This window comes from Pangasianodon hypophthalmus, chromosome 2, assembly GCF_027358585.1.
Source record: "Pangasianodon hypophthalmus isolate fPanHyp1 chromosome 2, fPanHyp1.pri, whole genome shotgun sequence".
Classification (NCBI taxonomy): Eukaryota; Metazoa; Chordata; class Actinopteri; order Siluriformes; family Pangasiidae; genus Pangasianodon; species Pangasianodon hypophthalmus.
The window spans coordinates 13,764,358-13,778,473 of NC_069711.1; the positions used below are offsets into that span (position 1 = coordinate 13,764,358).

At 39.4% G+C, this 14,116-nt stretch overlaps 1 protein-coding gene across 5 annotated transcripts in view; it reads left to right on the plus strand.

Annotated features, from left to right (window-relative positions):
• The first annotated feature begins 439 nt into the window (after window positions 1-439).
• The window catches only part of setd5 (SET domain containing 5), a 28,261-nt gene continuing 14,584 nt past the window's right edge, over window positions 440-14,116 (plus strand). For 2 of the 5 annotated variants that reach the window (XM_034311750.2, XM_034311759.2), the window contains exons 1-2: window positions 441-900; window positions 12,891-13,152. In XM_034311750.2, the coding sequence (XP_034167641.2) occupies window positions 13,082-13,152 (71 nt within the window). In that variant the 5' untranslated portion in view covers window positions 441-900; window positions 12,891-13,081. Of the gene's footprint in view, window positions 901-12,890; window positions 13,153-14,116 lie in introns of all 5 variants that reach the window. The other 3 variants (XM_034311762.2, XM_034311772.2, XM_034311755.2) reach the window with 2 other exon arrangements.

Consider the following 14,116-nt stretch of genomic DNA (forward strand, 5'->3'; position numbering starts at 1 on the left):
ACCCAAGCTGAGGGTATTCCCTTTAGCGCTGAATAGATTTTGTTTACAAGAATACAAGAAAAAAGAATAATCCCTTTATGAAAGAATTGAAAATTCCACGCCGTGTGTATTTAATAACGTGACCACTGTTCCCATAATATCCTCATTTACTTCTTTCGAATATCCGTTTAGCTACTAGGTCTTTTCTCGCCGTCTGCGTTATTCACTCCGTCCACCTTCTCACCGAGCGGTGCAGAAGCTGACTACGCTGTCCACCCCTCCCAAAAGCGAAGTCCTGCCCCGTCTTGCTCAACGAACACGTTTAACTTTTCTTGTCCAATCAGATCTCTGTGTTTGTTTGCGCACAGAGATTGACGGATTTCAAACCAACGGCCGTTTAGCGGGCTGCGCTTCGGCGCTGGGAACGCCTCGTTGTAGAACCCCTGCTCGAGCCGCACGGAAACCCCGTGTTATGGTTGTGTGTCAGTTTCGCTGGCAGCCGCGGTCGATGCCGGTGAGGAGGGGGATGGGCGCCACTGCAAATGTTGAGGACCTGAGCTAGAATCACAGCCTTGTAACACTCAGAGCTGTACCTACCCCAAATAAATATCGACTATAATTATTGTAAAACAACATTATAAATGGATGCAACCACCGGGGATTCAAAATAACACTTGAAGGAAGTGCTATGACCCAAACAGAAAAGGGTATGAAACTTTCACCCACTGCGTGAGGGACATTGAGAAGTTTGGAAGGTTCCCCGGGAGAGGGAGCTGCCTCTCGGCTTACAGCTCGCAGGAAAAGCCGAGGTCACAAGAAGAGGCCTCGTAGGTCTGTTTCGGTTTGATGTGGGGATATTTAAATACAGCCAGTAAGCCCAATAGGATATTTTACCTGAACTGAGCTGGAATGAAGGGCTGGGTAAGTTTACATGTTTTACCGTGGCCATTTTGCACATAATAGCATGTTATGGCTCACTAAAGGCAAAAGTTGCAGCATAACTTGGCAGCTTTCTAGCTAGCTATGCTAGCTAGCTTTCTATCTCTGTGGCTATGTGTTAAGAGGTTGTAGGGTCTCGTCAGATGTTTGTTATTAACATTGACATTATTTGGCATATTATTGTAAATCAAATGTTTTCAGTATAACCCTAGTTTATGTTCGTTTAACCAGCAGTCCAAGTTAGCTACTTAGCTAGCTCTCTGGCTAGTAAATTGTTTGTTACAGGCAATATTCATAATATTGCGACCAGTTCCTCGTGCTGCGAGACCTGCATTTTTTCACAGGAGCTGGCGATGTAAACATTTGCTGTTTGTACTAATTATGTGCTTATTTGCCATTTTGTATCTGTACATAACGTTTACAACACCAGGATCATTCAACACGATGAACTGTGCGCAAATCCATGGGATTTTGATAAGAAAACGTTTTTAATGCTACTAATAAAGTAGCTAGCTGTGGGACTGAGCAGTTTCCTTGTAGTTGGCTAGGTTAGCTGGATGGAGAATGCTGGCTCATTCTTTGCTCGAAAGACTCATGTGTGTATCAGCGCTGTAACATTCAGATTGGGCATTTTAGCCCGTTTTTGCCACACAGTGGGCATTGTAAACCGAGGAAAGACAATACTGAGGATGTGGGTTGAGATTCTGGGTCATCTGAGAATGTCTAGTTGGTTTTACACTGGTCTTCACTCGTGGATACAAGCAGCTTGGTACATGTTCAAGGAGTTTGTAAGGCTAGTTAGCCATTAACCTTAGCGTCCAGGTCAGAAGAGTTGTATACAAAAGTATATTTCCAGCTGTAAGTCGTGTTACTGCTTTGAAATCTGTGTTAAGGTTTTCTGTGCTCGATGAAACACTGTGTTCCAGAGGGCAGTGTTATTTTATGTCTCTAACTTTATTTTGTAATTTATTTTATTTTATTTTATTTTTTGGACATTTTTCCAGGTCTGTGCGTTATCATTCAGTTTTAACACACTTGAGTCTGGAGAGTTCGTTGTATTTGTTGCATAATCGTTTCCGGAAGTATCCCTGTTTTGTATTTATAGCATTTTTGTACGGCTTGGTGGTTTTGCTGTACTCCAGTGTTGGACTGATGCAGTTCAAATCTATTTTCATTTTGGCTCGCTGAACTTTTGTGAGAGGTTAAAGGACTGGTAGGTTTTTGGTGTGTTGTATTGAACTTTCTCTCTTTCTTTAGCTAACATTGCCAACTCTTTGAAGGGTGACTTGCTTTTCTCAATCTTCCCCCCACCTCCCCCACGAACCAACCCCCAAGCTCTTCGGCGGCCATGAGAAATGGGTGGTATTTCTGAGGGGAGCTCGCGTTTCCTTTTTTAGCCTCCATTTTTATTTCAACAACAAGTGAGTCGAAGCGACAGGAGAGAGAGAGAGAGAGAGAGAGGCAGGCTGCAATGGCTGGCTAACGATTTGCTGCCGCTCTTTCCGTCCATCGGGGAATTTCCCGTTTAATTATTACTTACACTGACATTTTTAGTTGGTTTCGAAAAAAAAAAAACCCTCCTATCCCAGATGATTTCGTCGCCCAAACGCCGTGTTTATGGCTGGGAAATTACTGCGTGTGGCGTGTTTATTCGAAACATACTCCGTTATTAATGAGTTCAGCCATCACGTATGGTAGCCTCTGGTGTTAAAAAAAAAATAAAATAAAAATAATAATAATGTTAGCAAAAAAAATGGCAGCATGTTAGCATTTGTTGCTGATAGTATTTCGCGGATAACAAATACATTGCTTGAAAGACGAATGAGTGCCATTATGGAGTAAGCCAGGCTTGCTATTAGCTACTTCAGTAGCTAATTACCAGGACCCCTGTTTTCCTTGACCGTGAACAAGATGTGCCCATAACAGTGCCTGAAATATTTTGTTACTGTTACACAATAAATAACATGTCTCCCGAGCCGTGTAACATCCGCACGGCGCCATTGCAGTTAGACCAGACTTGAGAACGGAGGGCATTTGTGTCCAGCAATCACCTCCAATACGGCTCATGGCAAATACAGGAGCTAGTGTTTCCCGTTTTCCTCTAACGCCTTGCTCGCAAATTCATTTGTCCGGTTTTTAGGGAGAAACGTGAGGTTTTATCAGTTAAATTGTAAAGTGGTTACGGAAGATCAACCTAATCTCTGTTTTGTAAATTCACACAAGCACTATTCCACAAACAGCAGCAAGAGATAAGTCAGAGCTGGACGGTGATGGTGTGTGTCAGGGTAAGGCCAGTGTAAGTATTCACCTAAAGAGTGATTGCAAAACATGTAGGAATATCCATAGGGTGCAACTGAAGTATACTGCCAGCGCCTGTCTCTCTTTCTGTATCATCTGTGTGTGCGGGCTTAGTCTTATACGCCACACATTTTCTGAATATGTTTCTCTGTGTTATTTTAGTCTCTCTGCTTTTCTGGCCACCTTTAACTATGTGAAATTTGAGCTCTAAGCCACACTCACCCAACTGATCTCAGTAAACCACAATGCTTTGTGAAGTGTCAAAAGATTAAACAGTCTGAGCAAAAGCACAAAAATGCTTAAACCTAGGCAAATCAAGACTTGCCATTAAATTCATTTCTGTGAAAGAGTCTGTGTTTGGTGTTTCTCAATGTGTCCTTCTCTAGATTTGAGAATAACTTGTTATTCGGTTTTTAGAAATGAACTCCTGTACTCTTTACTCCTATACCTTTTGGAATTGTACTATTCTATAATAAACAAAGACTATTCAATTAAACAAACATGTATTTTACACTGCGTCTGCTACGTTATTGAACAGATTGTTCAAACTATCAAGGTCACTGAGCCTCCCGGATAATGACCTCTTGACAAAATTTGGAGGCAGGTGTTCCAGTCAGTAAGGGTTACAAACTTTTTCTCAGAATGATTCATTGAGTGAATTTTTAATTGCTGTTGTTGGGCTATCATAGCCAGTGTTGGAGCAAACCAAAAGTGAAAGCTTTGACATTTTTCAAAAGGCTTTTGAACATCAGCCATAGGATAGATTGCCCTGAATTTATTCACGTCTGTTGTTGCCCCAAAAGTGGGCCTCTTTTTTCCTCTCTGCACTGAAACATGATGATCTGAAGGAATGTTCAGTCAGAGCAGACAGTTTTCAGTTCTTTCACGTTCTCACTCCTATTCCCTTGTTCTTTCACTCACTTCTGCTGCTTATGCACACTGTTGTATGCATGCTTGAGCTATTTCCTGTCCTTTCTGGGGGAAATTTCATCGCCATAATATGGACCAAAAGCGTATGAATAAACAATATCTTATAGTCTAATAGAAGAAAAATTCATAGAAAAGTCACGGTTATTTAGCTTTCCAGTAACACTATCGCTGCATAATTTGAAAGTGCTTCTTTTCTTATGTCTTGCCTTTACATTCACACTAAAACATTGTTTTTGACCACCGAAAACACATCTTTTGAGGTTAAATTTATAAATACAGTTGTAATGTGGATACGAGAAGCATTGCCCTTTTGAAAACAGACATATGATTGTCATGTGATCACAATTCCAGATGGCAAAAGCCATTGCATGGCTGTTTTCTGCATTAGGTATTTTTTGTTTGGTTCGTATTTGACTGCCTTGTATAGTATACAAGTGACGCAGAGTCATGCAAGAAAGTGTATTTTATGTTCATGTTGCCAAAAAAAAAAAAAGGGAGGAAATTATGAAAAAGTCGTGGGTCTGACATCTAGTGCACATGCACAGCATGCCATTTTCTATCATTTTCATGTTTCATTGTGAACTGGAAGCTTCTGGGACGCAGACTGAAACTGCTAATGTGGCCAAACCGTAAAACCTACGTTTTGAAATGTACGCATGTCAGTCTGGACTAGCGTGAGTTTGAAACAAGGCCCTGGCCCACTGCAAGCAGAGAAACACAGGATTCCTGCGCAGAGGAAGGGGGTGAGGGGTGATTGTTTAGAGAGGAAAAGAGATGAGGAAAATCACAAGTAGGTGGTTGATAGCAGGATACACAGAGCCCATTTACTAATTATTTACACTTATGTCTCTTATCATTTAAAAAAAAAAAAAAAGAGCAGGACATGAAAGACTGGTATTCAGCCTAATTAGGCTAATTGGAGGCCAAATGATGGTCTGTTCTTTGCTCATCAAATGTGCACTGAGAAGCATGTTTTCAGGAGTTAAAATAAAGAAAAAAACAAACAAACCAAAAAAAAAAAAAACAGTCTGTATAAAGGCCAGAGTGTGTCAGATTCATCATATGGTAGATCGGATTGGATTTTACTGTATACATAAGCCCAGATATGTTCAGTACACGTACAGGTTCTGGAGCTCAGTAGCCGATCTGAATATGTTTACGACTGTGCCCTACAGTTCAGTAGGGTTACACCTTGGCTGTGTGACGCCTGCCACACTGCCGTTTCAGGATTGGAGCGTTTTCTGATTTTCTTAGCCAATCACAAGACCTCTGTCCTTAGATTGGACTCTGTGTGCACATATGTTTGTGTTTTATGGTCGGTGGGGGTGGTGTTTTCCTGGCTGTGCTCTGTGCTGTGCATTGAAGAGCAAAAATTCTTGAGAGAGGGTGGGAATAAAAATCATTGGACAATTTGCATCCCTCATCCTCTCTTATTTGCCTTAGGTGCAGTCTAATGAACAGTAGGCTGAAATGGAAAGATAGGCCATCATGGCGTAACAATTTTATATCAAGGGGGGGAAAAAAGGACAAGTCACTTTAGGCCCCCACTTCGTGTATCTTTTTACATACACATCCATATTTTCTGCTTTTCATTCTCTTTTGTTTTTCTTTATCTTCTTTACTTTCATTTTTAAAAAAGTTTGATAGTCTTGTTTTTTTTTTTTTATTATTCTCTCACTTCTTTAGTCATAGTGAATCAAGAGCTAAGCAGGGTATTCTTTTATAAGAGGAAATAGTCAGACATTGTGCACAACATGTTGACTTAAAGGGTGTTGTCATCACATGGAATGCAAACATGTCAAGAAGATCTTTTGGATTGTATGCAGTTTAATTAAGCTGTGAATTTTATTGATCAATTGTCAGTGAGATAAAACTGTTTTATTACTAAATCACAGTTGCACTATTTAAGGTAAATAAAATTATGTGTGGATAAAAGGTTTTCATAAGAGTACTTGCTCATTGTTTGAATTTTATATTAGAACTTAAAATAGTGTTAAGAAAAATGTCTGTTAATGTCTCTACGCTGACCAGAGTGTCGAAATCTTATTACCTTTGCCGTTTTATTACTTCCTACTGTGTCAGACAAGGAAACATTATACATTGTTCCCTGAGGCAAAATGGCTGTCCAGATAGCATGAAGCTTGTTTGTGTTTGAACAAGTCAGTCAAGTGGAAAGACTGATGTCATCATTTTTGCTCAGGTGACTGTTTTGTTTTGTAACGGAAGAGGTTTGTGATTCTTAAGTTACAGTTTGGTTTGAGAGATTCGCCGTAATGTTTGTGTTGTAGCTATGGCCACTGAAAAATGTACAGACCACTGTTTTCCTTTTTGTAGTTTTTGTTCCGTAAAAAGCCCTATTGAGGCGCACATTATGTGGTGCTGTGTATTGACTGCCATGCAAGCAGCACCCCAGTCAACCGAATCTAATAGCATTAAGATGAGTTAAATCACATTAGCGTGTTTTGTCTCTAGGGCAGGTGATCTCATTTGGTCATAAAACTAATGTTAGTAACTCTATATGAACATGCAGAAATTGAGCAGTGGTGTAACAATGTGCATGTACTTGAACATAATTATTATTTTTTTTCTTGATTAGAGAGCCAAATGGGCAGAGAAAGAATGTGTGCAGACAGGGTAGGACGTTACAGCGGAATTTGGGGTAGGGGGTAGGGCCTGTCTGGCTTAGTGTGTGGGTTGTCTTGTTTCCATCCCCTTTCTGTGCTGGGAGAGATGATGTCATCTGTGTGTGTGTCAGGGAAGATATTAGAGCTAGGTTGAGCTCTGTGGGTTTTTTTTTTTTTTTTTTTTTTTTTTTTTTTAAATTGGGGAATTAGATTTTTTTAATGGTGCAGCTGCCTATATTTCTGTAGTGTAATGGTTTTATAAGTCATTGTATTTCCCAGTCTCCCATATCTTTACTTGGCAAACATAAGGAAAAAATATTTATGACCTTTTGCCACCACTATTTTCCAAATGTCAATCAAATCAAAATGCTAATTAGAAAAAGCTAATTCAGACATGCATTTGCAATTATATTTTCTTTATAAATGTGCATTTGAGACATGGTTCAATTTTAATTGCAAAATATGTATTTGCACTTTTGTGCACTGCAATGTGCAAAAAAAGGAAAATGCACATGCAAAGTCCCTTCAACAATTCATTTTCTGTGTCTAAACTGGTATGAATCTGCCATACTGAAAAACTAATAGCAGTCACGCCATTTGTTATTGCGCATTCTCATCCTCACACTTCAAATAAAACGCCTTTGCAACCCTGTTTGCATTTGCTGTCAAACGCTGTGGGTTGGACTTATCTGGAAAATGCCTGGGTAGTTAGGAAGGGCAAGCGCAACAAATTGTTAGGGGAATGTAAGACAGAAAATGAAACAGAGCGCCCGGATCTGTGACAATTAATGAAAATTATGACTAATGATTACGTTCTTGATGATGTATACCAGGACTACATGGATATTGTAATACTGATCAGACAATTGTGAGTTCGAGCCCTGGCCACCACCAAGCTGCAACTATGAGACCCTTGAGCATGGACCTTAACCCTCTCTGCTTCAAGGAAGCTGTATAAAGGGCTGTTTATTCATTCATTTTCAGTAACCGCTTTATCCTGGTCAGGGTCACGGTGGATCTGGAGCCTATCCCAGGAACACTGTGCGCAAGACACAGAAGAATTCACCCCAGATGGGACACTAATTCATTGCGGGGCACCATGCGCACACTTCCTCACACACTAGGGGCAATTTAGCATAGCCAATCTGCTGGCGAATAGGTTTTTGGAAAGTGAGCGAAAACTGGAGAACCTGGATGAAACCCACACAAACACAAGGAAAACATGCAAAACTCTGCACAGATAGTAACCTGAGCTGTGAGGCATCAGTGCTACCCGCCGCTTCACCATGCCGATCATTGCTGTTGTCTTTGTCTTCTAAAACCTCTAAAAAGGTCTTTGGGCTTTTGAAATTGCTAGTTGTCATATAGAGGCCGTTGTGTTACAGTTCAATAAATTGAGGTATTCCATGGGATTTTGTCCTTCATGTCTAGTGCAGGCGTGTCCAATCTTATCCACAAAGGGCCAGTGTGGATGCAGGTGGCTTCTACTTGGATGGAATGAAAACCTGCATCCCCATTGGCCCTTGTGGATAAGATTGGACACCACTAGTTTAGTGCAAAATATAAATGAAACTTGACTTCCCTAAAATCCAGGTACTCGTTCACACACGGGGAAACGATGGCTCATGGGATCTGGCCCAACAACAGGTTTAGCAGGTTTACTAAGTATATGCACTATTTAAGGCTATACGCCCATGACGTATTTGCAACATGTGCTGCTGCTTCTAAAATGCTCTCTTTTTAAAGTAACCTTTTACAACTGATGCAGCACCTGCATGTTTTTTTTATTTTTGGATAGAAATGCTATAAATCCAATATTCTTGTTTACTTAGTAAACAGCAAAAGGAGAAAAATTTCTGTCTTAGCTTAAGAGAGGAGATAGACGAGCACTCCCAGGGACATTGATGTAGTGTTTTATAAAGTTTAGGTGCTAAGGCAATAAAAGACCTGCCTCCCATAGTGAACAATCGAAACCTGGGAAAAACTTTGAGCTCAGTGTTGGAGGGTTAGGGATAGAGGAGAAAGTAAGATGTATATAAAGCCTTACATGGCCTTGCTCTGTCATAAGCCGGAGTTTGTATTGGCTGTAACTGGTAGCCAATGTAGCTTATGGAGTGATGTGATCAGATTCTGCAGCATGAGTGAGGACTCTGGCTGTTGACTTTAAACTGAAGCTGCGCTATGGTTTAGACCAATGAAAATGGTTTCGCCCAAACCTACTTGTAGTTGAGTGGTAATAAAAACATGGGCCAAAGTTGAAGCATTATTTTGTTTTTGCCAAGTAGCAGAGGTGAGCAGTATAACAAGGTGGAAAAAGCTTTTTTTTGTGAGTACCCTAGTAATGGCTTTAATAATGACCTGATTGATGTTAATGAAAAGGGAAAATAAGTCATCTATGAATGAAGGTTTACTGAATTTCTGTTTTAGATAAGCCAGTTTGTGAAAGTTCACCCACAAAAGGTTTTTATGTGAAACCTGTTTGTAAAGATGTAGCTTTTCAGCATTTGGATAAGGCTTTCATGGTACTTTTGGTTGTTTTACTAGAAATATGTATACAAGGACATACGGACATGGACATAACTCACCAGCAAAAGCAGTGCATTTTCCATAACTGTACTTAGTCCTGTTTATGTCTGTTTTGTCTTGTTGAAATTTGTTCATTGTAGGGACTTGAGGCAGTTGTTAATCCTAATATGGTTATTCATATTCAAGTGTGTGCTTGAATTTATACGGTTTATATCAGACAGAGTATAAACATATACCGGGGCGTACCTAAAGGGAAAATACAGTATTGCAAACCTAATGTGGCCACTGAGACAAAAACCTCACCCATCCCTCTATTAGGCTGTGAAGTCTGTAGTGCATGGTCTAAGAGTATAGTGCACAGTGGCTGATTTGAAACATAGGCATTGTCTCATCCCCAAAATGGCCTCTTGAGGAGTGTGTGTGTTAGGCAGGGGTATTGAAAGGCAGCCTGACAGTAATCTGAGACTGGCTTTCGGGAGAGACTCGGTGTGAAAGATGAAGAAAATGGACCTTATGGAGGACAGAATTGAAAAATTATGAACATGCAAATAATTCTCCTTCATGTGAAAAAAAAACAAACAGATTCTTTCTGATTATGCTGTTCTCTCTCACTGAAAGGTATGGGATAGCTCAGCTAATAAGTACTGACATATAATCTGTGTAGTTGTATCAATTTAATTGGCAAATATTTTTAAAAATCTACACCAGTAGCTGATGTGCATCAAATGAGTCATGCAGGAAATCGCAAGCAGCTAGAGTGATACTCTAAGTGAAAAATGTAATTCTCAGCACCCCAGAGAGTTATATGTAATGATTATGCTTGTTAAAATTTGTCATAGCTAGCCCACTGTACCATAAAACAAAAATTAGATTTGGAAATCAGTAACGTAATTGGTCAGTTGTTAATAAGTTGCCTTCCTTTTCCTCCAGGAAAAGAATTGAAAAAAGACGCTTATTCAGTTTCATAATTTTTTTGCATCTCAAACTAAAAGAACTATTTCTAGTTAGTTCATTTGACAAAATCTATTTATTAAATATCTTTTCCACTGTAAATCCAAGATGAGGCCTGCTCAGTAGCTGTAAAGACAGCTTGGTAGTGGTACTACTTGATAAACAGCTGGTGAACTGGTAGGTTAAAAGAGAAGTGGAGATGATGTATCATTGGCTTCTTTGTGAGGTTGGTTTAGAGCTAGTAGCTCACTTCAGCAGAGTCCTTGTCCACCGTATCTATGGGCCGTTAGCAACTGTATCTATGGGGACATTTTCCTGAACACCATTCATGTGGGTGCTAAGATGTTTCATGATTAGAGGTGAAAAATGTCTGCATCAACTGCAAACTTAACGACAGTTCGGTTGTTTAGTTTGCTCTAACTGGCTATTGAATGAGTAATCCCTTCTGGAAGTTTCTGGGTCACAGGTTTAAGAATAATGCAGTCATCATGTTGAATAGTTCTCTTTTTTTCTGAGAGACGGCTGATGCCTTGTGTCACCTTTAACCTTCTCATTGTTCCTGTTTTTTTGTTGGTACAGTAGGGAATAAGTTCTCCAAATGTTGTAAAAGTGATATAAAAGCAATATAATATCACAGACTGACTACTGGAGGACAGAATTTTGACTGGGTGTAGGACTGTTAAACCTGAGCTACCGTGATAATTCACTACACAATAATTTTTTTAAATTGAATTCTGCCTCATCTGTATTAAAAATGCTTTGATATGGTGGTGCACGTTTGAGTTTAAGCCTCACTTTGATGGACCTCCGACAGCCATGCAAATGCATCGTCCATGTATTGCCCCCTTCTGTATAGCCGAGGCACTGCATCATTGTAGTGTATATATACTGTACCTGAATAATTGTTGGTTATCTAATTTGTATTTCACAGTAAACAGTTTGCATTTTAGTTTTAGCTTTTACACCTGTTTCTTTGCAGCTTTTTGGCAAAACACTAAATTAATAGGCCTAGTGCAACTTGTATCGCTACTACAGCAATTACTTGAATCTGAATGTATTCTGCTTTTTTTTTTTTTTTTTTTTTTTTTTTTTTTTTTTTTTTTTTTTTAAATCTCTGTACATCTTATTTCCCACATCCTCTATCCTATTCATCATCTGTCTCTTGACAGTTATTTAGTATTCCCCTTGTTTATGGCCTCAAAGTCACTTCATGTATGACTCCTCTTCGAACCTGTTATTAACATCCTGTTTCCAGTGATCCACTCACAGATGGACAGAATTAAGTGCGGCTGTGAACGGGGTCAAATGTGTCTTGTGATCTGTTCACTCAAACCACTGTCATAGGTGATCAAGGACAAGCCTTACATTTCAAGCGTCAGTGACCCTGACAATCAGGGTAAAAATGTTTCTTGCGTGGCGTGCTATTACTTAAAGATATGACTTAAGTAAAAGTGAAGCTGTCATCCAAATAATAACTTGAGTAGGAAAGTATTTAATGTAAGGCTGCAACAACTAATCAGCAAAATCAATAAAATTTGATAATAAAAATAGTTGGCAATAAATTTAGTTACTGATTAGTTGGTCTATGTTCCATTCACTGAGATACACGCTACATCACTTTATACAGACTGCAGCGAATTTGACTGAAAGTGCCGGAGAACAGAGAAAGACCGAAGTCACCCAGAAGTGGCTGAACCCTGTACATTCCATTCCATTGTTGGCCTCATGACATAACCTGTGTTGGGTCATACCTTACTGTATCACCCATTTATAGTCATGTTTATTAATCTTTTCTGCTCTTTTCAGAAAATATTATCTTGTGCTACTTTGGCAAAAAAGGCAGTAGTTTGTGTGACAAAGTGACGGATTGAACATAGTTTCAGGTTAATGGTTAATCTATGAGATGAACATATTCTCACTTCAAAACAACTAATACCATGAAGTCAAACTCGGGCCGTATTTCTGTTATTTGTCTTTTGCAAATTTGATTCATTATTAATATTCTGCAGTAATAGTGTATTTTTGTGGATCACACTGTGTTTTATGCAGCTTTGGGAAGTAGTTTCAATACAAGTAGCGAAGCTGAGTCAGTTAGCCTAGTGTAGTTAGTTAAACTATTTTAGACTATTAGTTAGTTAAACTAATTTTAAACTACTTTTCTGACCCAGTGTTGATGAAAATGCAACATCATTTCATTTTCTAACCATTTTTTAACTTCAAACAAAGATACTGTGTATAATTTGTATATGTTGCGTGTCAAGCGACTGTCATGTTTTCAGTTCACATTGAAGGCGCTGGGAATCAATCCCAAAAAGCCTCGCACTGAAACAGGCACTGAAAACTGAAAGTCAACCACAAAGCGAGCAAAATTAAATTGATATCCGAGAGTTTCAGACTGCCAAAGATCAGCGCAGTGGAATGCAGATAAGACTCTCTAGTCTGAATATTCTCATGCCATGACAGATTGCAGAATTGATAAATGTTGATAAATCAATTATCAAAATAACCATTCGTTGTAACCCTAATCTGATGGGGGGAAAAATACAGAAGTAGAATGTTACTTGCTATACAGAATTTCGTGACCAGTATGATGTAGATCTTTGGTGACAATAATTGTAAATCTGACCATTTTTCTTTTTGTAGGTCTCCTGATGTGTGTCAGGTGCTGTGAGTGGCATTGCAGCACCCCACCTCAGGAGTGGACTGTCTCTGCCATCCGGATTTCGTGACTCCCTCTTCCCTCCCCCCTCCTCTCCTTTCCCCCTGTCCCTCCATCCCTATTCCCCCTCCCTTCCCCCTTTCCCCCCCTCCCTTGCGGCGCTGTGCTTGAAGTCATGAGCATAGCAATCGCACTGGGAGTCACCACACCTGAGACACCTTACACAGACATGGCCGCCGGATCAGAGTGAGTTCTGCAAACTGTTTTGACAAACTTTAGTAGACTTCTGTTCTCCCCATTTGTAATTATTTTCCCATGTAATGGACAAATTTATTGCTAATATTTCTTTCAGCGTAAACAATATCACTATTGTTTGAGTGTTCATTCTGCCTAATTTCAATATCCACATAGTTGTGAGGGTTAACAACTTTTGTATACATTCAGTAAGTCTTTGTCACTTGACTGACATCATGCGTGCGTTATTCTGTGGGCGTATTGTTCAGATGCATTGGGATATTGAAGCGAGTGCTAGTGTGGTGTTAGCTGCTAATGGCGCCATGGCTAATCTAGAGAAAGGCCTCAGGTAACAAAATTGGAAGGATACACATGGCTGATAACTATTAGATATTGGACCATTTAAAGTCAAAACTCTTGCAAATTACTGACAAGAAAATTAGTTCGTGCTGATTAGTAGATGCTGGTGACCTGTGGCAAGAGTGACTAACAGTAAAATGTTGTGGAATAATGAGTAAACATCTAATTAACGACTTGGAGGTTGTATGCAGTTTCAATTGAAAAGTTTGTTGGAATTGGTCTCTGTTTTATTAAACATGCAATACAGTGATACAGACACTACCTGTTTATCGTAATTTGTGGGTAATCATACAGCCCCAGAGCTGATACTATACTCCTTCTGTCTGAATATAGACAGGATTGCTTGTAAATAACCAAATGGTAGATATACTTGATGATTAACAATCTGGAACTCTATTATATAATACCTGCTCTGTTATATAATAACTACCCAAGCCTTATTTTGGTGTGTGTGGTAAGGAGGAAACAGCAAACCATTCCAGTTTTAAATGCAGTGGGAGGCTTTTTATATGTCATCTTAAAGTGCTATTGCCATCTAGTGGTCAGCTATGCAAAAGTTTCATAATTTCAATGATGAATACTGTTATATCATTCTCTGTGGACTTTTTATGCACAG